The 26,938-nt window shown below is 52.3% G+C and overlaps 1 protein-coding gene and 1 long non-coding RNA gene across 4 annotated transcripts in view; one reads left to right on the forward strand and one right to left on the reverse strand.

Annotated features, from left to right (window-relative positions):
- The first annotated feature begins 1,108 nt into the window (after positions 1 to 1,108).
- Positions 1,109 to 26,938, forward strand: part of Sh3pxd2a (SH3 and PX domains 2A) — a 256,313-nt gene continuing 230,483 nt past the window's right edge. For 2 of the 3 annotated variants that reach the window (XM_045142193.1, XM_004659376.2), the window contains exon 1: positions 1,109 to 1,266. In XM_045142193.1, the coding sequence (XP_044998128.1) occupies positions 1,195 to 1,266 (72 nt within the window). In that variant the 5' untranslated portion in view covers positions 1,109 to 1,194. The remainder of the gene's footprint in view (positions 1,267 to 26,938) is intronic. The other variant, XM_045142194.1, reaches the window with a different exon arrangement.
- LOC123457743 lies at positions 3,724 to 12,148 on the reverse strand. The gene is made up of 3 exons (XR_006635130.1): positions 12,050 to 12,148; positions 10,651 to 10,890; positions 3,724 to 3,936 (listed from the first exon to the last, which is right to left on the reverse strand). It is a non-coding gene; the product is annotated as an uncharacterized LOC123457743 (long non-coding RNA).

Consider the following 26,938-nt stretch of genomic DNA (forward strand, 5'->3'; position numbering starts at 1 on the left):
CAGGGGAGCCCTAGGACTTAAGGCAGTGATGTTATGCAGAGTTTGTGATCTGGTCATTGGGAAACGATGTCGCAGGGTAGTTACATAGGCCAGGACCAATGGAGAACTCAGGCAGAAGATCAATGGATCCCATTTCCGGGGAGAAGTCACCCTTTGTGACCTGTGGAGGGGGTGATGTAGTACATCAAAAGCGGCTCTGGCTGGGAAGATTTAATGCTGGTCTCTTCCCCATGCTCGTCTCCTCCAGGAGCTCTGGGCAATAACAAGAGGGTCATAAAAACTACTTTTCATTAAAGACATCGAGGGCGGGGGAATGGGTGGGGGGAGGATAGCCATGGCCCAGGGGGACATAGAGGTGGCGACCAGAAAGCTCCAAATGCGCTTGGAGATGCACAACCAGGACGGGGGCGCACTGGGTTCGTTTCCCCGGCGCCTTCTCCCTCACAAGTAAGTCACCCTGAGTGTTGGTGCCCTCCCGGAGGACTTGGTCCCGTTTGCCCACCACCAGGCCGCTGCCTGCGATCGGGAGCTGTCCCGACCGCTCTCGCCCGGGACTGCACGCCCGGGCCGTCGCCCCGAGCCCCTCCCCCGGCCCGGAGCCCCTCCCCTCCCCTCCCGTCCCCTCCCCGCGCGCCCGCTCCCGTCCCCTCCCCGCGCGCCGGGCCCGGCCTCCGCCTCCCTCCCTCCCGCGCCCACTGCGTCGGCCAGCGCCGAGCCCCCCGGAGCCCCGCGCGGCCCAGGGGCGCCGCCGGCCCCTCCCCGGCGCGCTGACAGCAGGCCCGCGGCCCCCGCCCCGTGCCCCGGCCGGCGGGACACACCCCCGGCCCTCCTCGGCTCCTCCAGTTCCCGCCGGAGCCGCGGGGCTGCAGAGAGCGCGGGCGGGCGGGCGGGCGGGCAGAGCGCGGCGGCGGCGGCGGGAGGAGGAGGAGGAGAAGGAGGAAGGGGCGCGCGGCAGGCCCACGGGAGCCGCCCGGGGCGCACGGAGCCCGCGTGTCCTTCGGGATCGTCGTCTCTCCGCAAGGGCGGTGGAGGCTGAGGGTGGGGAGGCGGGGGACGTCGCCGTGGGCGCCGGGACCGCGAGCGCAGTGCCGGGCAGAGGTGGCCGCGAGCAGCGGGGAGAAGGAGCCTGGAAGCCGGGCGGCATGAGAAGGTGACGCCGCCGGGGGGCGCGCCGCTCGCTTCGTGGGGGCCAAGATGCTCGCCTACTGCGTGCAAGATGCCACCGTGGTGGACGTGGAGAAGCGGAGGAACCCCTCCAAGCACTATGTGAGTATACAGTGCCCGCAGCGACCTCCGCGACGCGCCAGCCGGGGCGCTTCGGTGTCCCCCTCGTCCCTCCCGGTTTATTTAGCCCGGGAGTTTCCTAGGTCTCCCCCTCCCGCAACCCCCCACCCCCACCCCAAGTCAGCCCTTGACTGTGGAGTTGGTTCGCAGAGTTGGGCTCTCCTGGGAAAGCACCCCCTCCACTCCCCTGTCGTCCCTGGTTTCTTTTTTTGGCACTGGCCTTGGCAAGTGGCTGGCCCTGGTCTGTTACGACGGTGAAGTCATGCGTCCGCCCGAGCCGAGACGGACCGCGCGGGGGACGCTGTCGTCGGCCCCTTGCGGGCTGCGCGGCGCCGTTGGGAAAGAGCATCTTTCCCGCGTTCCCCGGGGGCGCGGGGCGCTCTTCGTTCACTCCGCCCGGGAGGCTCTCATCCGCTCGCCCACGCCCCCATCCTTGCATCTCACGTTCGCTTGCTCCTCGGGTCTGCTTAGACCGGGATCTGGCGGGGAGGGATTGGGGTGGGTGGGTGGGTGGGTGGGGGGTGCAGAGGAAGCGCCGCGCCTCCTGCTCCCTTCGCTCTCTGCATTGAGCTTTGATTTCTTAAATCCATTGTGACCTGCGGTGTGTGTGAGGAGAACTGAGGCTTTTCCTTTTATCCCTCCTCTGGACGTGACCCTTAGCCCGGGGTCATTTCCTCTTAAGTGATGCTCGGTCTCCAGACACGGGTAGGCAAATGTGGGCTGAGGTCTCTCCCTAGGCGCGGCTGATCGCCCCGCCGCCCCTCCCCCTTCTTCCCCAAACTTAATGAGACCGGGGCTAAGGTTGACTGGCTGTGCTCCAAGGCGGGTGACAGTCCCTCTTTCATCTCAGCCGGTCCTGTCCTTCCAATCCTTCACACCTTAGGAAGTAAACATGGTGTCCTTGCTATCCAGCGATGCTTGCCTGAGTTCTGTTTCTGGACGTGAAACAGAAAAAAAAAAAAACAGCAACAACAACAACAAAAAAACCACAGCTAGGTATCCAAAGCACCGAGGACTTGGGGACAGCAAGGCAGCATCATATTTACAAATTAGACACTTAAAGGAGCATTTGGAATGCTCGAAGCAGTGATTTTAACAGTTAAAGCAGGCTGTTGGTTGCTGCTTGAGATTGCACATTGGTCTCTGAAGTGCCTTTTATTTCCCTGTTGGAGAGTGGCAGGGTTGTGGTAATGCTGGCCTCGGGCTACTCTCTCTGCTTGATTCAGTCACAGCAGCTCTGAAGACAGGGCTCTTCTGTACAAGGGGAGCGCGGTTCAGGTTGGGGAGGAAGTAAGAGTGACCAGACGAGGAGGTGGGTCCGTGTGGGACAAAGTCCCTGATACACAGTCAAGGAGTCTTTCTTACTGTGTCACCTGGTTCCCTAAGCATCTTCTCCCGCTGTTTTCAAGAAGACTCCTTTAGAGGCTGGAGATGTGGCTGGCATGCCTGAGCCTGATTCCATCCTCAGTGTAAAAAAAAAAAGAAAAGGAAAAAAAAAAGCCGGGCGTGGTAGCCCACGCCTTTAATCTCAGCACTCGGGAGGCAGAGGTAGGAGGATCACCATGAGTTCGAGGCCACCCTAAGACTAGTGTATTCCACAGCCTGAGCTAGAATGAGACCCTACCTCAAAAAAGAAAAAAAAAAAGGTAACTTTTTTTTGGGGGGGGAGGTTGAATCACCAGATGTTACCCTACTTCAAGGACAGTGGCCCATGCGTACTTCCCAGGGTTGATTATGGAGCCAACCTTACTGACCTTTCCCAGCGTGGCAGACCACTCGGAGGGTCCTCTCCTGTAGTCCACTGTCGAGGTTGGCAGCCTCTGCTCTGAGACCAAGGCAGGTGCTTTTCCAGCTTTGGGATTTACACGAAACACCAAATTTTGGTTTTGACCACTGATGCCCAAGGTTACAAGTGTAAGATACAGCTGCAACAAAGTAGAAGTGTTGCTAACAGGCATCATTTGCTGTTGGCGTTGTTGAAGGATGTGCTGGGGAATATTTGGTTCTGTTAAAACTCTAGCTCGAGCTGGGCCCTCGGGAGGGAGGTTCGAGGCCACCCTGAGACTACATAGTGAATTTCAAGTCAGTCTGGGCTAGAGAGAGACTCTACCTTGCAAAACAACACGATCAACAAAACTCTGGCTCAGCCATGAACTAATTGTGCAACTTTTAAGCCTCTAAGAGCCTCAGTTTCCTTGTGTGTGTGTGTGTGTGTGTGTGTGTGTGTGTGTGTGTGTGTTTTAAGTGAGGATAATAATAGCATCAACTTCACAGGGCCTTCAGGAGATTGAATGAGATCATCCATGAGAAGCACTTAGAGCCTGGGTTCCGGGCACATAACAAGCACTCATTAAATGGGAGCTAACTGTTCGCGAGAGTCTGACTAAGAAAGTATTTTTGAAAGCAGCTATTAATGGTCTGGCAAAAAGGAAGAAAGACTTTGGGTTTTAAGATTGATAATAATGAGTACTATGTGGAAAATACAAAAGAAGTCCTGTTTAGTTCCCTTGAAATGATCATTTCCTCTCTTTCTGCAGACAGTGTTTCCCGGGACATCTCCGCTTCTCATGTAAGCTCCGATGACGTGATGTTTGGGGCAGGGAGTGATGTCATTTGAGCAGATGGGGCCATATAGAGTTCCGCATTGAGATTCTGGAAAACAATGAAAGGAGAAAGTTGTTGTATGTTATGACATTGTGAAGCTGGCGGGAACCAAGGTTTCATCTGGCCCAACCTCTGCATGTCCAGATGTGGAAACTGGGCTGAGGGTAACTTGTAACGTAGCTAACTGCAGTGGGGTTAACTGGCCTTTTGCTTATCTTGTGGATTTTGTTCATTGGAGGTATCCTGGGTTTGGTTGAAGTTGAGTAGGAAAATATCTGGTGATAAGGAGGTTGCTACAGATTCGAGGCACAATTGAGTAACAGGGTGGTCCAGTGATAGAGTCCAGTAAGCTTGTGTGAGGCTCAAGATCCTTCTCTGCTTGACCCTTGTACAGTGGACTCCCCAAATCCGAAGGGCAAGTGTTCTGGGTAGGACACTGTGGTGTGGTTAGCTCGCCCACATCGGGTAAGTTCTGGTACATTCTATACTGCCTCCCCTCCCCTGAGTGCTGAGCCTGTGGTTGGGTAAATTGCACAGCAGAGAGACTTTATGGATGTGCATGTTAGCCAGAGCTTGCTGATGAGAGAGGCTTGGGGCCCAAGCAGGAGGAGCTGTGCTGGATCCAGAACACTGGGAACACATGCAGAGGTTCCGTCAGGACACCCGACAGAGGCTGCACCCACCCCAGCCCCCCTGAGCAGGGAGAGGTACTGAGGTACTAGAGGTCTGGGTGCTTTGGTCTGTTTATAAAGTGCAGACAAGCAGCCTCCATCCTCCAGCGTGTGTATGGTGCTGTCTGCCCTTGGCTTTCTTCCTCTCTGCCAGCCTCTGCCTAGGGTGGGGTTGGGATGGGTGAGCAGCTGCTGCTTAGGTCAGCCTCCTCTGGAGCTGGGGCCCTGTCCTTGCCTTCATGAGCTGCCCCTCGGGAAAGCTTAGGGAAACTGGCCGTGCTAAGCAGCTTTCCAGTGTGGAGTTTTCCGACAGGGACGTGAGTTCGGGTTCACATGGTCCTTCTCACTCACATACGTGTGTGTGTGTGTGTGTGTAGGTGTATGTTGAGCCTACGTGTGGTGGTGGGGAGAAGCTTGCTTACCCAAAGCAAATGAGACATTATACTTTCACAGTCATTTCCTTTCCAAAGTGTTTACTTCAGACAAGTACCACTCTTGAATGTCCTGACCCTTCACAGGACTCTTTAGGGAATGCAAATAATAGCCAGTGTCAGCACCGACCTTGTGGAGTGCCTGACACTAAGGTACACACTCTTGCTGGGGTTGGTGGCACCCACCTTTAATCCCTGCACTTGGAAGGCAGAGGTAGGAGGATTGTTGTGAGTTCCAGGTCAACCTGGGCTAGAGTGAAACCTTACCTCAACCCCACCCCCCCAAAAAAAAAACCCCACCAAGGCCGCGTGTGGTGGCACACGCTTTTAATCCCAGCACTTGGGAGGCAGAGGTAGGAGGATTGCCGTGAGTTTGAGGCCAGCCTGAGACTCCATAGTGACTTCCAGGTCAGCCTGAGCTAGAATGAGACCCTACCTCGAAAAAACCCACCACCACCACCAACAAAAATACATGTTCTCCCTGGATTCAGTCCAGTATACCCCAGATGGGGGAGTTGCTGCGGCTCCTTATCACAAATAAATTAATTGAAGTTCAGAGACACTTATGAGATTGTTGGTGTCTCCCAGGTCGTCCCAGTTACATCTAAGTAAACGCAGGTCAATGTACCTCCTGTTGGGTAGATTGGGGTTCAAATCCTGCCTTTGGTACTTACTAAAGGTGCACTCTGGGGCTCAGTTTCCTCTCTCGTAACCCCACAGTCCTTTGGAGAGGTTGACCTGCCTGATTCCTGCATACTGGTTGCCATGTGATGATGTTCACATCAACAAAGCATTGAATTACATCTTGGCCCAGTAAGTGAGGCTGGGAGCAGAGACTAGGCCGAAAGGAGGGCCCTGCTGTTCACTGTCTGGTGGGACATCGGGCTACTTGCCCCATGGAAAGCACCCAGTACGCCAGAAACCAATAAACAGGGAGCAGCTGTTAGACCTGGAGGGGATCCTGACTGAGCCTTGGGGCCTGGTGATGGCTTTGTGATAAGACAAAAGAAAAAGGCAAAGAACTTGGACTGTGAGAGAAGAGGAGAGGGCACTCTGGGCAAGGCCAAGGCCAAGGCCAAGGGCAAGGAGAATCCTAGCCACAAGGTCAGCTTCACACAAGGCTGCCTGCTGCCTGCTCCCTGTCTCTCTGACTCTATGAGTGTCACCTCTTCTTACTCACGCACACACACACATGTGCGCGCACACATGCACACGAACAGGAACTGCTTGTTCCCTGGAGAGGGAAGTGATTTAGGGGTGATTCACAAGGGCTGACCAGGCTCCCGACTCATGAAATAGCCAACCACATCCTTCTAGACCGTTGGAACAGGGAGACTAGCCAGCCTTTTCCAGTGGCCCTGTACGGAGCTGAGTTGAGGGTTTTTGGGGGGACAAATCAGGGTTGGAATCACCATGTTTGGTGGCAGGCAGAGGGGAAGGGAAGGGAAGGGAAGGGAAGGGAAGGGAAGGGAAGGGAAGGGAAGGGAAGGGAAGGGAAGGGAAGGGAAGGGAAGGGAAGGGAAAAATAAACCTATTTGATGTCAGAGGAAACTGGGTCCAGCTCCAGAAATATAAGCAGCAGCTGCTGCATTTTCCAGAGAGCTATTCTGGGGCCAGCTGAGTTAATGGGCAGTGGGCACTATGAATTAGAGAGTGTTGGGGGAACTTCTGACTTTGGATTTGCATGACAGTCCCCTGGAAATTGCCTTCTAATTTCCTCAGCCTGAGTCACTGACCAGATTATTTCTTGGCCAGAAAAAGTCTTAGTAGGCAACTCTGTTCCCTTTTGCCCCCTAATTAAGCAAAATAAAACAAATAATAGAGTTATACGTACGGTAGTCACACTTATTGCTCTTGAGTTCCGAGAGTCCAGGAAAGGGATAATGGGATGGGAAAGAGACCTCGGGGACAGGAAGGACAAGGGGTGTGTGTGGGAAACGAGGTGGAGAGTCGGGCTTTGGAAATAGGTTCTGAGCGAGGGCCAGTGGTGTTCTCTGCCGTGACCATTGCCAAAAATAATGGAAGCTTCCCCCAGGGTTGTCAGTGTTTGGACAGGCGGCTCGAGAACCCCAGTTGCCTCCTGCCTAGATGGGGCTACTGCTGTCTTGCTTGTGTGGGAGCTGCAGGCAATCAGGTGAATGGAGAGGTCAGGGGCCTGGAGTGGAGGCCGGGCCACTTGGGAGGCCCCAGATAACCTCCAGGCAAGTGACCAGAGCAGCAGCTGGGAGTGAGCCTGCTGTGTACACAGCGCCGAGCAGAGTCCAGCCCAGCACATTGAGATGCTCCCTGAGAGCGAGAGCATGTGCCGGTGCCAGGCGTGGCAGAAGATGCCCCCAGAGGGCACTTAATCTGAGCTTGGAAACTCCCACATGAGAAAGGAAGGGGTGTTTTGATTCCCATTTCACAGATGTAGAAATGGGGGCTCACAGGGATTTCCGTTTAAGGTAATTCCATATAGCAGGGTTGCTGTTGTCACTCTGGTCCCCAACACCCAAGCCAGGGAGCTGCCAATTTCTTCTTCACTGGAGCCGAGTCCTGAGGGATGGAACAGCATCCCTGGGAGTTGGTGTGTTGTCAGCAAGTACCAGCCCTGGGGTCCCTGGGCCAGGCTCTTACCTCTGCCTCTTACTGCTATGTCGCTCAAGGCAAGGGACTTAAGTCTCTGTGCCTCAGTTTCCTCATCTGTAAATAACAAAACGTGTTTGTTGGGGGGGGGTATGGGTAACAGGACCTAGCTCTGTGGTTATGGTAAAAATTAAATGAGTTTGTCAGTATGAAGACTTTAGAACAGTCCCTAGCACATCTAGAATGCAAGGTTAGTATTTACCTTACTAATTGTTAAGTGCCGAAACTCAGTGGAGGAAGAGCTAGCTTTCTGTGAACTGGAGTTTTCAGGGGAAGAAGATGATAGAGGAAAGGCAGGCTCCACTGTGGTCCTCAAGGAGCAATTAGGATTGGCTGGGAATGAGTGGGACTGAGGTGGGAAAACCAGGAAGGTGTATTCCAAGAAAGGGAAAAGCCCTGTAGAATGTGTAAGAAAAGTCTGGGCAGAATTTAACATGAACATGGGTGAGGAGAAACAGAGTGTGGGGGGAGGTCAGGACCAGATCCAAGGTCCTCATATGGCAGTCGAGGGACCCCAGAGTCCACTGGGTGGACACGCCTCAGAATCTTGCTCTTCTCCCAAGAGATAAGGGCAGAAGGAGCAGATGGTCATTCTCACACTGTGGTAAGGATTGGATCCTTTTTCCAGCCCTACTTCAGGGAATTTTGAGTTAGCTGGATCCTGGCTCCTTCTGTTTATAGCTCCTAAGGGTCAGGCTGTCTCATAAAAGTTGATTGCACTCCTGCTCTTGCGAGGGGGGCGGGGCAGAGCTGCATAAGAGGAGAACGGGGAGCAGCCAGGAGTGTGGCCTTGGTAGCTTCAGGTCTCAACAAGTAGAAGGCTGGCAGGCCGGAGGCAGCAGTATTTCAAGGGAGTCATTTTCACCCATAGCTCTCAGTGGCAAGACCTGCCCTCATGGGGTCTGGGAGCTAATTCTAAATAGCTTGATGTGATCCCAGAGGACTTTGAAGTCTCCGTGTCGTCTGAAACATGAACGCTCATGTTGCCTGCTATGTCAACATCTGTCTGAACTCAGCTTTACGACATTGCAAAGACGACCTCTTCATTTATTTGTATGTGTGTATATGCATATTTCTGTGTGCAGGGGGGGGGGGGACACACGTGTGTGAGTGAGTGAGTGTGTGTGTGTGTGTGTCCATGTGGGGGTCAGAGGTTGGTCGATGTTGGTGTTTTCCTCAGTAGCCCTCCACCTTAGCTTGGAGACAGGGTCTCTTGATGAACCTGGAACTAGCCAGCCAGACACCCAACCAAAACCAGGATCCTTCTCAGAGCTGGGATTACAGGTGTGCATCACCATGCCTGGCTTGATGTGGGTGCTGGGTTTCCAAATTCAGGTCCTCATACTTATGTGATAAGCACTTTACCAACAGCCATCTCTCCAGCCCATAAGCCTGTCCCCTGCCTCACCCCCAGATAGGGTCTCACTCTAGTCCAGACTGACGTGACACTCTGTAGCCCCAAGCTGACCTCAAACTCATGGCATTCCTCCTACCCCAGCCTCCTGAGTGCTGGGATTAAAGGCGTGTACCACTATGCTTTGCAAAGCCTGAATCTTTAGGGAAAATGTCATAATAAGAATCACAGTTAAGGGCTGGAGAGATGGCTTAGCGGTTAAGCGCTTGCCTGTGAAGCCTAAGGACCCGGTTCGAGGCTCGGTTCCCCAGGTCCCACGTTAGCCAGATGCACAAGGGGGCGCACGCGTCTGGAGTTCGTTTGCAGAGGCTGGAAGCCCTGGCGCGCCCATTCTCTCTCTCTCTCCCTCTATCTGTCTTTCTCTCTGTGTCTGTCGCTCTCAAATAAATAAATAAAAAATTAAAAAAAAAAAAAAAAAGAATCACAGTTAACCCGGGTTGTGGTGGCGCATGTCTTTAATCCCAGCACTGGGGAGGCATTTATTTCTACGTGCTAAGGGTTTCCCGTGGATATTCTCAAAATAGCCCCACACAGTGTGAAGTTTCTCCCAGCATCCTCCTTGTTATGGAGAGCCCAGATGAATTGCCAGATACCACCGTGTGCACGTGCACTGCAGTGGGAGGTCTGCCCAGTTCCCACCGAGACACTGCAGCCCTTTAATGACATGTTCCACACCCAGAAGATTGGGCTCTGAGGATCTTCAACCTAAAGTCTGGCTGACTGGCTTCTCAAGTTGTGAGACCTTCCATGAGTGACCTTCCCCTTTTTAGAAATCCTTTGGCCCTGTTCCCTCTCAGGCCTGCCTTGCAGAGGGGAGGAGCAGGTTAAGGGGGGGAAAAAAAGGCTTGTGAGGTCCTGAGTGAGCTCCCAAGTTGGATCTTGCATTTTTTTTTTTTTTTTTTGAGGTAGGGTTTCACTCTAGCCCAGGCTGACCTGGGATTCACTATGGAGTCTCAAGGTGGTCTCGAACTCATGGTGATCCGCCTACCTCTGCCTCCCGAGTGCTGGGATTAAAGGCATGCGCCACCACGCCTGGCTCCAAGTTGGATCTTAATCATTTGGGGCCAGGAGATGTTTGATCAAAAGAAATCTTTCAGGGCTGGAGAGATGGCTTAGCGGTTAAGTGCTTGCCTGTGAAGCCTAAGGACCTCAGTTCGAAGCTCTATGCCCCAGGACCCACGTTAGCCAGATGCACAAGGGGGCGCACGTGTCTGGAGTTCTTTTGCAGAGGCTGGAAGCCCTGGCGCGCCCATTCTCTCTCTCCCTCTATCTGTCTTTCTCTCTGTGTCTGTCGCTCTCAAATAAATAAATAAATAATTTTTTTTTTTAAAAGAAATCTTTCAGACCCCCAGGGAATTTGTGTGTGTGTGTGTGTGTGTGTGTGTGTGTGTGTGTGTGTGTGTGTGTTCGTGTGTAAGTATAGGCGTATGTGACATGGCGCACCGGTGTAGGTCAGAGGATACCCTCAGATGTTGGGCCTTGCCTTCTGCCTTCTTGGAAGCAGGATTTCTCATTATTCACCATTCCATCCACAGGCTAGTAAGCCTGCAAACTTCTGGGGGAATTCTCCTTTCTCCATCTCTCACCTGGCCTTGGATGCTGTGGGATGACGCATACTCACCCTTCTTCACCTGGCTTGATGTGGGTTCTGGGCATCTGAACTCAGATGCCCCTGCCTGCGCAGCGGGCGCTGGGTGTGCACCGAGCCGGCATCTCAGCGCCTCCAGGCAAGTCTGTCAGCAAGGCTCACCTGCCCCAGCCTCTTCCTGAGAGGTCTCACGGCCAGTGCGGACTTGAGGACACCTTCCATCCTCAGTGAAGACAGCTTGGACACAGCCTCTGAAAACCTCCCTGCTATTACCTGGAGGGAGGAAGTGACGCCCAGGTGGCTGAGTTAGCAAAGAGGAAACAGCTGTGCTTTCTGCCCCTCCACCAGGCTTTCTCTAGCCCCTTTGCTGTCATTTCCCTTTGGCCAGCGAGGAAGCCACCCTCCCAAGCCTGGGTGGAGGTCCACCGGGGATGGGGCAGAGGCCCTTCCTCTGTGCCGTGCATACAATGCAGTGAGGCCATCTAATAGGTCTCTGGGATCCCTGGAGCACGCGTGACCTTCAAACTTGGTAGAAATTAATCACTCTTATCAGATCAGACTACAACTCCAGGGAGCAAGGGCTAGGGGGTACTGCCCAATGCTGGTGGTGAACTTACAGGATATCCAGGGTGGGGTAAGGGAAGGAGAGCTAAAAGCTGTGTGCCCTTTACTGTGGCTGCGCAGTCTCTGGTCGAGAGCCCTCACACCCTCTTCTCTCAAGGAGGAGCTGAAGGCGACTTTGACCTGCATTTCGTCACTGGCATCATTACACAGCTACTGTGTATTTTGTGCCAGGCTCTGCCAGACCTCTGATTAATAATTTGTGGCCCCAGTGCACCCCTCAGAGTTGCATTTCTGACCCCATTTGACTTGGAGGCTGAGATTTTAGAGAGTGGATGTTGCCTTGTCAGTAAGGCACTCATTCAGGCATGTTTGTCCCTTCCCCCGGCCTGTGCCTGGTCTCATAATTATCACTGTGCCTCACACACTTGGTTCCCCCCCACACCCCCCCGACTCCCCAGGGATGCCCCAGGAGTCATGAGGAATTCTGCTCAACATGCTGTCTTCCAGGGGACTTCGCCCCTCCTTGAGAACCTGCCTCGTGTTTGGCCCACGGAGGGGTTCTGAGTGAATAGGGCTTGTCCCCGTGGTTCGGAGTGGCTGCTTTGTAAACATTCATGGTAGGCCCGATTCTGATCCAGCTTTATTCTGTTTCCTGATGGCTCAGGCCCAAAAATCTATTTTAGGGGACTTGCCTGTGTGGGAGAATTTCTCTGTGTGACAGCAGAGGAGGAGGCCTAGCAGCCTGGCACGGGCTGGTTGGGAGGCTCCGAGAGGGAAGCTTTTTCCCAAATCCCACCTCCCAGGCAGGGGTTGACGAAGCGAGCCTTCAGCCCGGAGCCTGGCACCTGAGGAATCCATCCACTCTTACCTTATGGGGTTTTGCGGAGGTGGCTGCCCAGAGACTTCTGCTCGTCTAAACCCCAGTGGCTTGGCCAACTGATCCTTCTCTCTGAGAGTTAAGGTCTGGTAGAGAACAATGTCCGAGCTTTGGTTTCAAGCTGGGATTAATTATTTACTTTAGTCATCACTCATTGGCAGCTTGAGAAAAACAGCTTCATTTTTCCCATGGTTTCTGAACATGCAGCTCCTAGACTGTGAAGTCGGGGGCTGGGGGTGGTGGTGGTGTTGAATCCAAAGATACGTATATTGATACATATATTGTTGCTGGCCCAGCCTCCTTGTGCCGAGACGACCCTGATCACGGGCAGGTTTCAGAGATGAGCAAACCAGGGCACAGAGATGTGCGGCATCATGCCCCAGTCACTGGTGGTAAATGGCAAATGTTGGGATTTGAATCCAGATCTCTGCAGCAACAAGGAAATAGTGTTTCCACCGTGTTCCACAGAGCGTGGGCTCCCTGGTGAGGGTCTTCCCCCTCTTCCATACACACACACCAGACTGGGAAACCAGCTGCATGTGACCTCTTCCGTCCCTTTCTACTGTTCTCATATTCTGGACTCAGGCTGTTGTTGGCTCCCCAGGGTACCTGCAGTCTGCTGTGTGAGTCTGGTGCACTTGGGGGCACTGCCCTGGCCCCATAAGGAGGGGAATGACCCACCGTAGTGTAGTGGGTACCTCTTGGCTTCAGAGCTGTCCTTTCTGATAGCTTTCCAGGAGGCTGAGGGCCCAGGGACCCCATTACTGTGAGTGCCAGACCAGACTACCAGAGTCTGGATGAAACCCAGCCCACCAGCCACTCTGATCTCTAAGCCCCTCTGTTAATTGTAATATGGCCATGGCTGGTGGTTGAGACGTGATCAACTAGACAATGCATCCATGGCAGAGCCTCAATCTATGGGCTCAAACTTTATTCCCGTTAAACTTGGCTCAGGGCCACGTGTGAAGGCCTCGTCCAGCTGCCCGGGACTCTGTTCTCTCTTTCGAGGTGGTAAATGGCATGGCATTGTGGTTGGGAGGAGGGCAGTTTAAATCCTCGGTGTTTTTAGCCTGACGCTTGCTCAAGTAGAACCGTGAGGTGGAGAACCAGAAGACTTGGGTGCCTGGAAGTGGACATTGAGGACAGGAGGATGGCCTTTGCCACGTGGACTCAGACTCTGAAGCTGGTTTTGTGAATTGTTTCTTCACCCCCATGGGCCTCAGTTTCCCAGTTTATAAAATGGGACTGATCATAAATAACATCCCTTCCTATGGCTGTGACTCTGTGGTAATCCACTTCGAATGGCTGTTAAAACAACGGAAGCTTTTGTTACGCCTCTTATTGTCATCCTTTACGATTTTGCTCAGTTTCTGTCATCTTCTGGAAGCTTCCCTGCCGTCTTAAAACATTTCCTGTCAGTTTTTCCTTTTTCTCTTTCTTTCTTTCTTTCTTTTTTTAAGGTAGAGTTTCGCTCTGGCTCAGGCTGACCTGTAATTCTATGTAGTCTCAGGGTGGCCTCGAACTCACAGTGATCCTCTTATCTCTGCCTCCGGAGTGCTGGGATTAAAGGCATGTGCCACCACGCTTTCCTTTTGTTTTTGTTTTTATTTTTCAAGGTAGGGTCTCGCTCTAGCTCAGGCTGACCTAGAATTTACTATGTAGTCCAGGGAGGCCTCGAACTCACGGCGCTCCTCCTACCTCTGCCTCCCGAGTGCTGGGTTTAAAGGCATGCACCACCACGCCCAGCTCCTTTTTGTTTTTTTAATGCCTCTTTTCTATCTTCCATTTAATACCAAGAATGACCTTAGGTTGTTTAGCTTGTCACAAGCTGTTATTTATTCATTTATCCATTCATTCTTTCAGTGTTTGAATGTTTCCTATGTGCCAGGCCCTGGGAGCGCAGCAGGGCAGATAAGAATTTCTCCCCTTTGGAGTTGACATTCTGGTAGGAAAAGGGAAACAATATCCAAACAAAATAGATAAAATACTGTGTGTTAGATACGAGAATAAATATCACGGAGAAAACTAAAGCAGGAAGTCGGGTGTGGTGGCACATGCCTTTAGACCCAACACTTGGAAGTTGAGGTAGGAGGATTGCTTTGAGTTCAAGGCTGGTCTGGGGCTACAGAATGAGTTCCAGGTTAGCCTGGGCCAGAATGAGACACTGCCTCAAAAATTAAATAAATAAATAAATGAAAACAACCTCTCCATGTTCCCCCAAAAACAAAACTAAAGCAAGGAAGATGAGGGATACGGGCAGGGCTGGCGTGTATGGGGGTTGCCTTGCTGACGAGGACTTGGAGTCAGGAGAGTGAAGCTTGTGGAGGAAGTTGTTGCGGGAGGAACCACCCAGTGCTGAGGATGGCAGGACCACGGCTAGCCTTTCCAAGGAAGAGTGAAGAGGCTCGCGTGTCCCGAGTGAAGTGGGTGAGAGGAGAACTGTAGTCAGTGCAGGCCAATGGGGAAAGGGAGTGACACAGCCTCTCCATCCTGAGAACAGTGTGCCGTGCTGAGGTCTTGCGATGCCTTGCCGAAGACAGAAAACTACCAAAAACACTGTCAGAGACCTTGCACTGGTGACTCTTTGGGGTTTGACCGGACCCCCTCGAAGCACGCTCTGGGTTAATGCAGCCTCTCCAACTTCGGTGACATATAGAGGGGCTCCAGAGAGTTTTGGTGGCTGAACATTGTCCTTTTGTCTTGTTTTCATTTTTAAAATTTCATTTATTTTTATTCATTTTGAAAGAGAGAGAAAGAGAATAGGCACGCCATCACAAATTAACTCCAGATGCATGCGCCCCTTGCGCATCTGGCTTACGTGGGTCCTGGGGAATAGAACCGGGGTCTTTTGGCTTTGCAGGCAAACGCCTTCACCGCTAAGCCATCCCTCCAGCCTTGAACATTGTTCCTGGGCGCACTGGACCCAGGCGCTGTACTGAGAGCCAGGAGCTGGAGGGTTGCTGAGCGTGAACGGGGCAGTCTTTTCTTTCATGTCCCTCTCGTGCCAACCGGCGCTCTGGCTCATGGGAGGCCCTTGATCCGGGTGATAAGCCCCTTGGACTGAGGATTCGTCCTGTGAAAGCCCTGTCCTCCTGCCCTGCTCTTGTCTTCACCACAGGCTACAGCTTCCTTCTGTGGAAGCTGGTTGAGAGTCAAATCACATGTCCCTTCTTTGGCACTGCAGTCACAAGGGTTAAGATACTCAGAGCAGATAGAATGACCACGGGAGATCACCCCGTTACGTGTCAACCTGGGTGCGTAAATGGTATGGGCATGTAATATCCGAGGAAGTTGTCTTCCTAGGTTCATAGAAGGAAGTGCTGAGACTAAATCATAATGACAGTGGCGTCACCAGAGATACGGTAGCTCCTCTCCTAAGCACATGACTCCTTCTCATTTAGTCCCAAGCACAGCCCAGTGAGCCAAGTCTGAGAATCAGGAATGGTCCTTACTGTGGCAAAGAGACCTATATAGGACACTGGTCCTTAGATGTCCCTACCCTTAGGCCAGGGGCTTTCATTAGCAGGGGCAGTTGATAAGCAGCAGAGTGAGAGGACAAAAGCCACAGGAGGCAAGTCCCTCTTTCTTCCCCAGACAGGAAAAACCATTTGTCCTGGGGAACCCGACACTACAGGGGGTGGATTTGCTGTGTGAGGTTGTCTTCCGGGGCCATTTACAAGTCTGGGCACACGGGGGCTAGAGCTGGGGGGTCCTGTGGCATCTGTGAGTGGAGCCAGGCCAGGGTGTCTGACAAGATGCTTTTGACACCTAGGCCCGCCCAGCTCTCAGCAAAGGGCAGCAGGTGGCTGGTGCCAGGTGGCTGGTGTGTGGCTTTAGCTGGAAGGGGCCGTCTCCACCCTGCTCAGTTTATTATTGGAAGTGTAGATGGGTCTTAACCAATCCTTGGGCCCCAAAATAAATACCAGCTGTCGTGGCTCCACCATTGTCTGTCTCAGCCAGTCTGTCAACAGCTCCAGGCTCTTGTGTGGCCTTGCCACCTTTGGGTTCAATGGCATCTCTTTGGAACTCTTCCCACCCCCTCCCAAGGGTAGGGTCTCTAGCCCAGGCTGACCTGGAATTCACTATGTAGTCTCAGGCTGGCCTTGAACTCACGGTGATCCTCCCACCTCTGCCTCCGAGTGCTGGGATTAAAGGCGTGCACCACCACACCCGGCTTCTGGCTGGGACTCTTTGACCTTGCTGGTGACCAATGACGCTCACTGGCATCACACCATTCTGTCCTGGTGTGAAGCAGGTTTGCATGGGCCCACATCAGTTCAGCTCCCGCCTCTACCAGTATGACCTGGAGCAGCAAGCTTAACTCTGAGCCTCAGTTTCTTTCTCTGTGAAAGCAGCTAATGGCATCTCCTTCATAAGCTGTGGGACAGGTTTTTATTTGTTTATTTTTTAAAATTTATTTGAAAGTGACAGAGAGAGAAAGAGGCAGATAGAGAGAGAGAGAGAGAGAAAGAGAGAGAGAGAGAGAGAATGGGCACGCCAGGGCCTCCAGCCATTGCAAATGAACCCCAGACGCGTGCGCCCCCCCCCCCCCCGTCCATCTGGCTAACATGGGTCCTGAGGAACCTAGCCTTGAACCGGGATCCTTAGGCTTTACAGGCAAGCGCTTAACCACTAAGCCATCTCTCCAGCCCTATTTATTTATTTATTTATTTAATTTTTATTAACATTTTCCATGATTATAAAATATATCCCATGGTAATTTCCTCCCTCCCCACCCCCACACTTTCCCATTTGAAATTCCATTCTCCATCATATTACCTCCCCATTATTTATTTATTTTTAACATAAGGTCTCATGTTTCTCATGCTGGCCTTGAGCTCACTGTGTAGCTGAGGATGACCTTGAACTTCTATTCCTCCCTGTCTCTCGAGTACCGGGATAACAAAGGCATGCCACCACGTGTAGTGCTGAGTTTCGGTCCCAGGGCTTCCTGAGGGCTGGGGGAGCGGTCTGCCAACTGAGCTGCGTCCTCAGGCCTGGTGCAGGTACTGAAGGCAGGTGGTTTCACTTGATTTTGCCGCTCAGTAGCTACGCGGTCTTTGGGGTAGAATGGAGAGTCTGTACCTCAGTTTTCTTATGTATTAGATGGGATAATAAAACCACTCTTCTGAGGATTAAATGGAATCATGTGTAGAAAACACTCCAACCTGTGCTGAGCCTGGAGTCAGAGTTCAGTGTGTCGAACTGCGCGTTCCCAGGGCTTCTTCCCGCGTGAGACCAGGCGGAATGCCCTCCCTGCACCCCAGAGTCTTGCTCATGTGCATGTAGCCAAGAGATGACGGGATTCCTGTCCTGCTAGCCTGCCTTTGGATCCAGGCTGCTCAGCACGTTTGCTTGACATCGTTCCCTCCCTGTGGTCAGAACTTCCACTAAGGAAGAGGGACTGTGGGAGAGAGAGCTGCTGCTGCGAAGCAGGTTGGAGGCAGAAGGGGGCCGGGGTGGGGGGACTTCTTGGCATTGGTTCTGCTGAAATGAAGGAATGGCAAGAAGATGGTGTTTGCAGCTGTGAACGCTGCTTCTGGTGGGTAAGCAAGTCCCCCGTAGGCCAAGCAGTTACCTGTGTGATGTCACGCCAGGATGCTCTTCCACACAGTGTCTGTGACTTTCCTAGGGCAGCCACTGTGAGCCAGCTTGCAAGGGCTTCTCACTGGCTCTGTACTTTGGGAGGCTCCTGTTGTCTTTGGCTTTCCTTTGCTTTTAACTCCGCCTCTTGAAAAGAACGTATGGAAACCCCATTATAATAACCTAATGGAAAAGTCTTCATTTGCAAAGGGAAGAAAAGCCGAACATTTGGCCCCAATGCCAGGCGAGTGCCCTACTGCACTTACCCAAGGAGTCTGGCCCTTTAAGAGAGGGGGCTAGCATCATGTTTCACCTTTCTGGCTTGTCTTAGGAGGGAAGTCCGTGGTGATAACAAACATTTCCAACATTTGGGGATGTGGCTTTCTGATGTTCAGAGAAAAAAAGAGAATGAGCCTATGCCCTAGAGAGATATGGAGCGAAACAGTTCAGAGGTAGGACTCTGGGCCCAGGCTGCCAAGTTCACAATTCAGCTCTACCTTTTCTTTTCCTCCCTCTCTTTTTTCTCTTCTTTCTTTCTTTTTTCCTTTTTTTTTTTTTTTTTTTTTTTTTTTCGGTTTTTCGAGGTAGGATCTCACCCTAGCCCAGGCTGACCTGGAATTCACTCTGTATTCTCAGGGTGGCCTCGAACTCATGGTGATCCTCCTACCTCTACCTCCCAAGTGCTGGGATTAAAGGCATGCACCAACACACCTGGCTGCGGCTTCTTCTTCTTCTTCTTCGAGGTAGGGTCTCACGGTAGCCCAGGCCGACTTGAAATTGAGAATGTAGTCTCTGGCTGGTCTCGAACTCACAGCAATCCCCCTACCTTAGTCTCCTGAGTGCTGGGATTAAAGGTGTGAGCCTTTTTCTTTTTCTTCTTCACATACTTATGAAAGAGAGAGCAGGAGTATGCTCCTGTCAGGGCCTCTTACCAGTGCAAACGAATTCCAGATGCCCGTACCACTCTGTGCATCTGGCTTTATGTGTGTGTTGGGGAACCGAACTCCAGGCTGGCAGACTTTGCAAGCAAGTATCTTTAACCACTGAACAATCTCCCCAGCTCCAGCTTTACCATGTCTTGCTGTGTGGCTTTAGGTGAGTCACCTATTCAGGCCTTTACTTTCCTTTTCTGTAAAATAGAGACATAACAGCACCTTTGCAGGTAGCATTGTCGGGAAGAGCACATGAGATGAGGAAGGTAGGTGTACTGTTCAGGGCACCCGGTGCAGAGACATAGCCCTGCTGCCATTGCAGCAGCAGCCCAGGGCCCCTGGGACCTGATGGGGATATAATTAGAACCCTTGAGAGGGTCACATGGTGTCTGACCAAAGTGTCTTAGATGGAGCTTGTGGCGTGATCCAGGTGTGGGGTGATACGAACATCCCGATCTGCAGGGGAGTGAATGCTGATCCTCTTTCCTAGCTGGCTGGGAACCGATCTCTCAACCTTCGCAACTGTTCCCTCCGCTGATCCTGGCCTGTGGCAGAAGCCACGACAAATGAAGTAGGCAGCGGGCTCCCCCCTTTGTGAGGGCCATTCGGGCATGCGAGAGGACCGGGTGGATAGCTCTGGACTTCCACTTTACCTGTCCTCTTGTGTACGTCTCTCCCCCACTGGAGCACAGTCCCTGGGGCTTGCTGTGGCGGGGCTGGGGTTGCAGAGCTCTCGTTGGCTTCTGCTGATACTCACAGGGCCCTAACTTGCCCACATAATCTGTACTTCGCACCAGGAATCCCGCTACGAAGTGACGTGGGTCTCCTGCCTGTTTACGGAGGAGGACGGCTCAGAGAGGACCTGCGACCTCTCTGTGATCCACAGTGCCACTTGTGGTGGGCACTGGGGGCCTCTGTCCCTCCTGCCCCGGGCTTCCAAGTCTACCTGGAGTGCACAGTGTCGGACATCCTGGTGGCTCAGACATCTGGCTTTGCCCTCTCATCTTCTCCCACCTCGCCTCTGGCTCCAGGCACTGGGAAAGCTTGCCTCGTCTACCCGGGTAAACCTGGGAACAGCCACTGGAAGGTGGGGGTGTGTTTTCAACCCTGGGGAGGCCACTTGCAAGTGATAGGGGACGTGTTTTAACCTTCATCTGAGGCCCTGTCACAGGAGCTAAATCCACCTGAGAAATTAGCAGACTTCTGGCAGCCGGAGCGAGGGCTGAAAGCTCTGATGCTTAGACCCCTCGGGTCAGGCGACCTCTTTGGAGGTTGCCTGGGCTTCTTGTCTAGACTAAAGGAGCCTTGTTTCACGTGAGCATTTTGCTGTAACAGGCAGTCTCTGCCGTGAGTCAGAATATGCTGAGCAGAGAAGACTTGACACAACACTTCCAGGGGCTCATCAGGAAAGGGCATAGCCAGCAGAGGCACAACCCAGAGAAGGGGGGCTGCTCAGAAATGAGGGACAGTGACTTGTAGAGACTCGCCCCAGGAAAGAAAGTCACAAGCAAGGGCCTGAGGGGTCCTAGAGATCACTTTCTTCACAGTCAGACCAGGAGGAGCGGTGGAGGCTGGGCGGCTGCTGGTTTCCGTGCCCAGCTGCCCCTGTGCTTGTGAGGTTCTCGGCTGCAAGGCAGGGAGGGTGTGAGCTGGATGTCATGAACATCAATGCTTCTTAGGACAGTGCTTGAAAAAATGGAGAAACTGGCTGTCCTTAAGATATTGAAAGTGTCTTTGAGGAAATAAAGAAAAGGAGGTGTGTGGGTGTATGCACGCACCTATGCGTGTGTTTGAGTGTGAAACGTGTGCGTGTGTGTGTGTGTATGCGCTGGAAGATGTAAGCATAGGGTGTGGACGCGTTTGTGGGTGACGAAAGCTTTGCATCGTGCCCATGCCTGAGGGCATCTTTTCTCTCCGCGAAGCTCCTGAGAGCCAAAGGGTCCAATAGTGGTCAGATTTTGAGCGGAAGGATGTGCAGCTCCTTTTCTCTAGCGTCTCTCTGTGCCCAGCAGGGTTGCTCAGACTTAACTTAGCTCCCTGGTGTAGCTCAGGAAGCTCTTCCCTGTCAGTCACTCAAGGTGATGTAAGTGGCAGGTGGTAGAATGGAGACTGGACCAGCCTGCACACCAGCGTGCCTTGCACCTCGCCCTGTGAGGAATGCGCTTGTGTCCTGATGAAGGAGCCACCCTCTCCCGCTCATGGCACTCTCTGGATCAGGGAGAAGGCGTGACCCGGAGGCCAGAGATGGGGATGGGGGCTGCAGAATAATAAGGAACTTTGGCAACTCGTGTTCAGGCCCTGAGAGCAAACGTCACCTTCCCTCCTGCATGTCCCTCTTGCCTGGGTTCTTGGGGAGTGACATGTCCCATCCCGGAGTCTAGGTCTGGTGGTCTACATCTGCCATCGCCATCAGCTGTATGGTCTAGCTTCAAAGAAGGGAGCGAATGGTCACGTCCACCCCAGTCGGGACTCCCGGAGGGAATAAGGTCCATGTATGTGAGTAAAGCTCTGCTGGGGTGGTACAGTCACCCCACCAGGGAGAGCTCAGGTCAGAGCATCAGGGACTCCCATGGACACGACAGCCAGGGCCTTTGGGGTTCAGTCCTGGCCCGCCTGGGGCTCAGGGGCCCTGGGTGGAACCCCCAGGTACCAGCCAGCTTGGTGACTCCAAACAACTCCTTGGAAGCAGACAGTTCTTGCTTATCTCCTCAGGAGTCTTCAAAGGCCATCTCTTCCCCACCCACATGTCCTCATCGTCTACCCACTAATCAAAGCAGGCTCTGGGAAGCAGGAGCCTCACTCAGGGCAGCCTGACCAGCACACATTTTCAAAAGCCACTTTGCAATTAGAGATGATGCCCGGCACTATTAGTGCATTGGAACAGGATGACCCTTGGGTCCGCTTCCATTGGGATATGAGTTAGTACTGTGGTTACAAGTGACAGGGCTTCTGGAGTCAGAGTCACCCACTGGCCTGTGATTCAGAGTTACCTGACCTCCTCGAGTCTTAGTTTCCCCTCTGTAAAATGAGGCCTTAACTGCTAAGCCATCTCTCCAGCTCATGGACTGGGATCTTAAGAACATCACATATACATGGAATCATATGCCCATGTGGTCTTTTGTGACTGGCTTCTTTTACTCGCATAATGTTCTCATCTAAGCACCTCTTAGGACAGCTTTGGATTCATTCCTGAGTATAGACCCCTCACTGGGGTTCTAGAAGGATCATCCCTGGGTCTTCTGGAGACTGCCCTCCTTACCATGAGTAGCATGTGACTTTCACCAGCCAGGCGCTGCTGGGGGTTGGGTCTTTCAGGAAGTGCTTATTTTGCCTGCAGTTTATTCCCAGTACTTCCTCCGGCCTGGTGAGAGCTGGGGGGAGGGGTGGAAACCACACAAAGCCTTCACTGATCTGTCCCCCCAGGGACCCTCTTTCCGGGCGGGGGTGGGGAAAGAGAGAGCAAAAGCATCTTTATTTGATTTTAATGTTGACCAACTTCCTAACCCTCTTACTAAGTTCTGGTGAAAGTTGCTGTGTTCCTGGTCGGGTTTTCTTCCCTTGCGTCGCAGGGGGGTCATGGGACTGCTCTCTTGGGGGCAGCGGATGGGGAAGTCCGCAAGTGCCTTGGCGTTCTCCAGTGTGGAGTTGAGCTGTGTTTGTTTTTCCTATGGCTGGAACTGGGCCAGTGCAAAATTGGTGACTCCTTTAGGAGGTGTTCAGCTCCAAGTAACCAAATCCTGGCAAAAGCTGAGCATATGGAAATTTATCATCTTCCTTTCCAGGCAGTTTACTGGTAGATCCCGCTTGGTGAGTGGTTCTCAGATCTCCCTGGGAAGCCAGGAAGAAGTGCTTTATGAGGGCTTACCTGCTCCAACCCTGGAGGCCAACTCAGTGCGTGGCTTGGGTGGGGGGGAGTCGAACCCAAGTTCAAGTGCTCTTCAGAGCTGCCAGGAGACTGACGATGAGGTACGCTGGCGCTACTGACTGCCCGGGGCTCGCTTCTGCCCCTCTCCTTCCCTCGACCTCTCCATCTATCTCATACCTCTCTCCCACCACCCTATTCTAGGCCACAATCAGCCTCTATAGCTCCCTCCTGGGAACCAGAGCCGCGGCCGCACAGCATCTCTCGTTCCAAGCCATTTCCAGTGTCTGGAACGTTCCCTTCACCTGCCAAAATCCTTTAAGGCACAGCTCAGATGTCTCTTTGAGAGGGTCTTCCAGATTCATCTGAGGCACGTGGGCTTCCTCCACACCTGTCCATGATAATTACCAGTTTATGTATCAAAAAGTTTGCATGAGGGCTCAGACCCTCTTCAGCTCAGCAGCTAAGGGCTCTTGCTTGTTCAATTCCCAAGCAACCCGTGTAATTTGGATGTGAAAAGCAGTGTAAGCAACTGGTGCTCATTTGTAGTGGCAAGAGAGACCCTCATGCCCACTCCTCACCGCACGTGCAGATACATAAATAAATAGCAATTTTTAAAAATAGTTTGTGTGAAGCATTATATAGCAGGCACCATGTGAAGAGAAGACAGATGAGGCCCTGCCCTTGACCTCCACACTCCTAGTCATGAAGTTCCTCAGCTCCTGTAGGACGAGGGCTTTGCTGACCCTAGAGCGTAACACTTGTCAACATTTGCTGATCCTGCCTTGAATCGTGCCTCTTCCCACCTAAAAGTGTAGATCGCACGCTGGGTTTTTTTCACCTCAAGTGCAGCTGGATAACTGAATGCTATTTTTCAGTTCATTGCATATTACCACCATTGCAGAACCCTCACCCTGCTTTATTTCTATTTTTCCCGTTACTTGATTTAAACCGGTGTTTTAAATTAAACCACAGAGAGCAAGTTGTATGCTCTGTGTGTGTGTGTGTGTGTGTTTCACCTAGGTTGATTGTGTTTGGTAGCAAGTTGTATGCACTGTGTGCGTGTGTGTGTGGTTCACCTAGGTGTATTGTGCTGCTGATTGTGTTTGGTTATTTCCCCTTGTCTGCAAGGCTTGGCTTATAAAATCGGTCTGCTTTTTGTGTGCATCCCTTAATCGCCTCTGACTGCCACCTATCATTCCGTACCCATACGCCCTCGCCGCCCGCCTTGGTGGACACCGGGATTGCCTCCAGTGCTCTCTGCTGCGAACATCACCATGGCATGCATCCATGTATGCTGCAGCCCATGCAAACTCCACAGAGACTTATTTCCCTGATAGGTGGGCCCATGGTAGAATTGCTGCAGCATGGGGCAAGCATACACTTAAGGTGAATACTGCCACGTTGCTTTTCAGATGGCTGAACCCGTTCATCCTTGAGGGTGCTCACCACTCTTGGTAACTACCCAAGGACCTTCCGGACTGTTGGCACCCTCCCTCAACCAATCCAACCTCTTTTGGAAGATAGGGCGAATTCTAATCTCTTTGTCTCACTCCTTCCTGGCCTTTCTCCCTTCTCTGCAATGAAAATCCTTGTTATAATTTCCACCCAGGTCTCACTAATGGGACCAGAAACTTAAAACCTTCCTCCATTACCTTAAGAACTCAGCCAGCTTTTCAAAACTAAACCTCCTTTGTTTTCCCCCTTAATCTGAACTAAGCTCCTCTTATCTTTTCTCCCCTTTGCCCAGGATCCTCCCTGGCCATTTTCTGTGGACTGTCCAGCAAAGGGACCCGAGAGGTGTCTCTGCGTCACCTGGCTTTGCGCATGCTGGGGGGGGGGGCGCTGCAGACCTCCCCTGCCGGCGTGGCAATTGCCGAAGCCAGGTCTGGGACTTAGCCCTGTTTAAATTGTGGCCTTGCTTGCAGACGGAAATAAATTGGGTTTATTTGCTGGGGATAATTACAGGAAAAAGAATCTTACCTCATGCTACTCAACTTTTGGCTCTAACCATCCAACTGATCATTAGTCATAACTGTTCTGTGACACTGGCATCTTATATTGCTGGAATGGACTGTTATTAAGATCTCGTCTTTATTTGCGTTTATATTATTTGAGTTTTTTGGTTCTTGTTTTTATTTTGCCCTGTTTTGGCGAGGCTTAAACATGGTGCCAGGACCTGTGCCGTCTACGTTCCATGTGTTTGCCTGAGTTCTCTAGGTACACTCTGAGCTGTGGGCAGCCGCATTAGGACCTTTCTTCTCCCTGCCGTACTCGATCTCCATCTTGTTCCACAGAGCTTTTCCCTTAGCAGGTGCTCAATAAATACTTGCTGGGTGGCTAACACAGATTACACGTTAATCCATCATCTTCAAAGGTTAGAACCAAACTATTTAAAGAAAAAAAGCATACATAACCTTCCTCTAACAGGGAGCGTTACCTCCTTTTCCACCCTCGCAAATGTTCATTTTAGTCTCGTTTATTGCTTTTTGGAGTAGGGGGTCTTAGGGGAGTGGTTCCGACAGCTCCTTTAACTTGAGAGGCATCATAAATTCCATGCGTTAAAAAAAAAGGATCGGATGCCTTTACATGTCCCAGAAGTGGGTTAGCAGCACACATTTGGGATAGCTTGTCTGCTGGCCCCCACATCTGCAGAGCTGCTCCTCCCTTGCAGTGTGTGGTATCCTACTGATCGCCCTTAAATAAACAGTCTCTTGAAAACCTAACATGAAAAAAAGTGCTGCCTATGTATTGTATCGGGAAAGCTAAATATTATGGAACAGACCAAATATTTCCACTGTGTTAACAAAATAAGAGCCCAGCCTCTTGGAACTTTATATTCAGTGGGCAAAAGACGTGATGGAGACTTCAAAGGGGAAGAGCCATTAGGCAACTTCAGCAGCAGTGGGTGAAGGCCTCATTAAAGAAGAAAGCGTGTGCGCCCCACGTGTAACTGCAGAAGCCGCAGCCTCACCTCTCACCTGGGAAATGAATCGATGTGTGATATATCTCCGTTCACCCAAGCTTGTGACGCAGGCTGGGGGTGAGGTTAAGAGGAGGGGGCAGGAAGTGTGGAACTGAAGCCATCTTTGTTCTCCTAAGACCCCAAAGGCAGATTCACACACAGGAAGAGACTCCGCATCCGGTTCTGAAATGAAGATGGACACTTGATGATAGAGTCTTGCCATAGCAGACTCTGCCCTTGGGACCCGGCCGTGGCTGAGCCAGGCGGGCTCTTCGAGGGGTATATCTGAGGAATCTCTTCTGGCTTCTCCCACCCACCTCCCAGCTCCACGTTAAGCCAGTGAGGGTGGCCTGACTTTAATTGAAGAGCGACTGGGGAATCATGTTGCTTCTATTAAAAAGTCAGTCTGGGTTATCTTGGGGCCCCCAGGGAGGTGATGCATCAGAGACAACCAAGTTCTGAGTTGTTGGCCTGTGCCTGTTTTAATGGGCTGGGGGAAGCTGTTTGAGGAGGAGTGGCTGTAAAATTGCTCTCTAGACTTGAAACATGAGAATGTTGTCCGTGAATCGTCGGGAAGAACTCCCAGGTGTAGAGAATAGACTCTTGTTCTGGGCCGCAATTGGAGACGCTGGCACGAGCTTGCTAGTTTTCTCCTTAAAACGGGCATTCCTTTCTTGCCAGCTCGGCCTACGTACGCATCGACTCTGCTTCCCAAAACGTAGAAGCAGAGAGCCATCGAAGCTCCTTACAAACTTTTCCCTCTTGCTAGCTCCTAGGCGTGCTAGCGCCCCAGGGTCTCCTGCCTCCCCCCCCCAGGCCACTACAGGGCAGGACTGTCACCATCTATTTCACAGATGACACTGATGGAGAGGCTCCGGGAGGTGTGGAAATCTCTGCTCACGGTCAGCTACATACGACGTGATGTGTCTAGAATTCAGACCTAGGTTGTGTGGCTTTTCGGCATTGTCCCTCGGAGGAACGTGAAAGATCTAGTTGGCCAGCACTCGGGCCTGCCCCCCTCCCGCAAATCTCATTCTAAGTTGTAGAGAGAAAGACCTCCTTCCATGGACAGATAATTCACCGGACCCGGTATCACTGGACACTGCAAACTCCAAGGGGATTCCAGAGAGGAGTAGTGCTTTGAGCGTACTGGGTACTAGCTGCGAACTTCATACCACGTATCTGTGAGCCCTTAAGTTCTCACAGCACCCCTGGGAGAGTCAGTGGATAAATACGGGGTCGAGACTCCGAGAGCTTGCCAAACGAACCCCTGACAGCTCGTGGGTGGTAGAGCTGGGCCTTTCTAGTACCAAAGTACGTTCTGTTGGTGTGAGACCACGACAAACTGTTTTAGCAGAGGGGTCAGAGAGGGGAGTTTGGAAGGAGAGAGCCTTGGGGTGGGGGGGGGAGCAGAAGAGGAAGACGCCTGGTGACCCGCAGGAAATCTACCAGAATGGTCCAGTCTGCATCACTGTCCCAAAGCACATGGCTTTGACATGGAGTGGCTGTTTCAGGCCAAGTTCCCTTGGCTTCAGAGA

Source organism: Jaculus jaculus, chromosome 1 (assembly GCF_020740685.1).
Source record: "Jaculus jaculus isolate mJacJac1 chromosome 1, mJacJac1.mat.Y.cur, whole genome shotgun sequence".
In the NCBI taxonomy this organism is placed as follows: Eukaryota; Metazoa; Chordata; class Mammalia; order Rodentia; family Dipodidae; genus Jaculus; species Jaculus jaculus.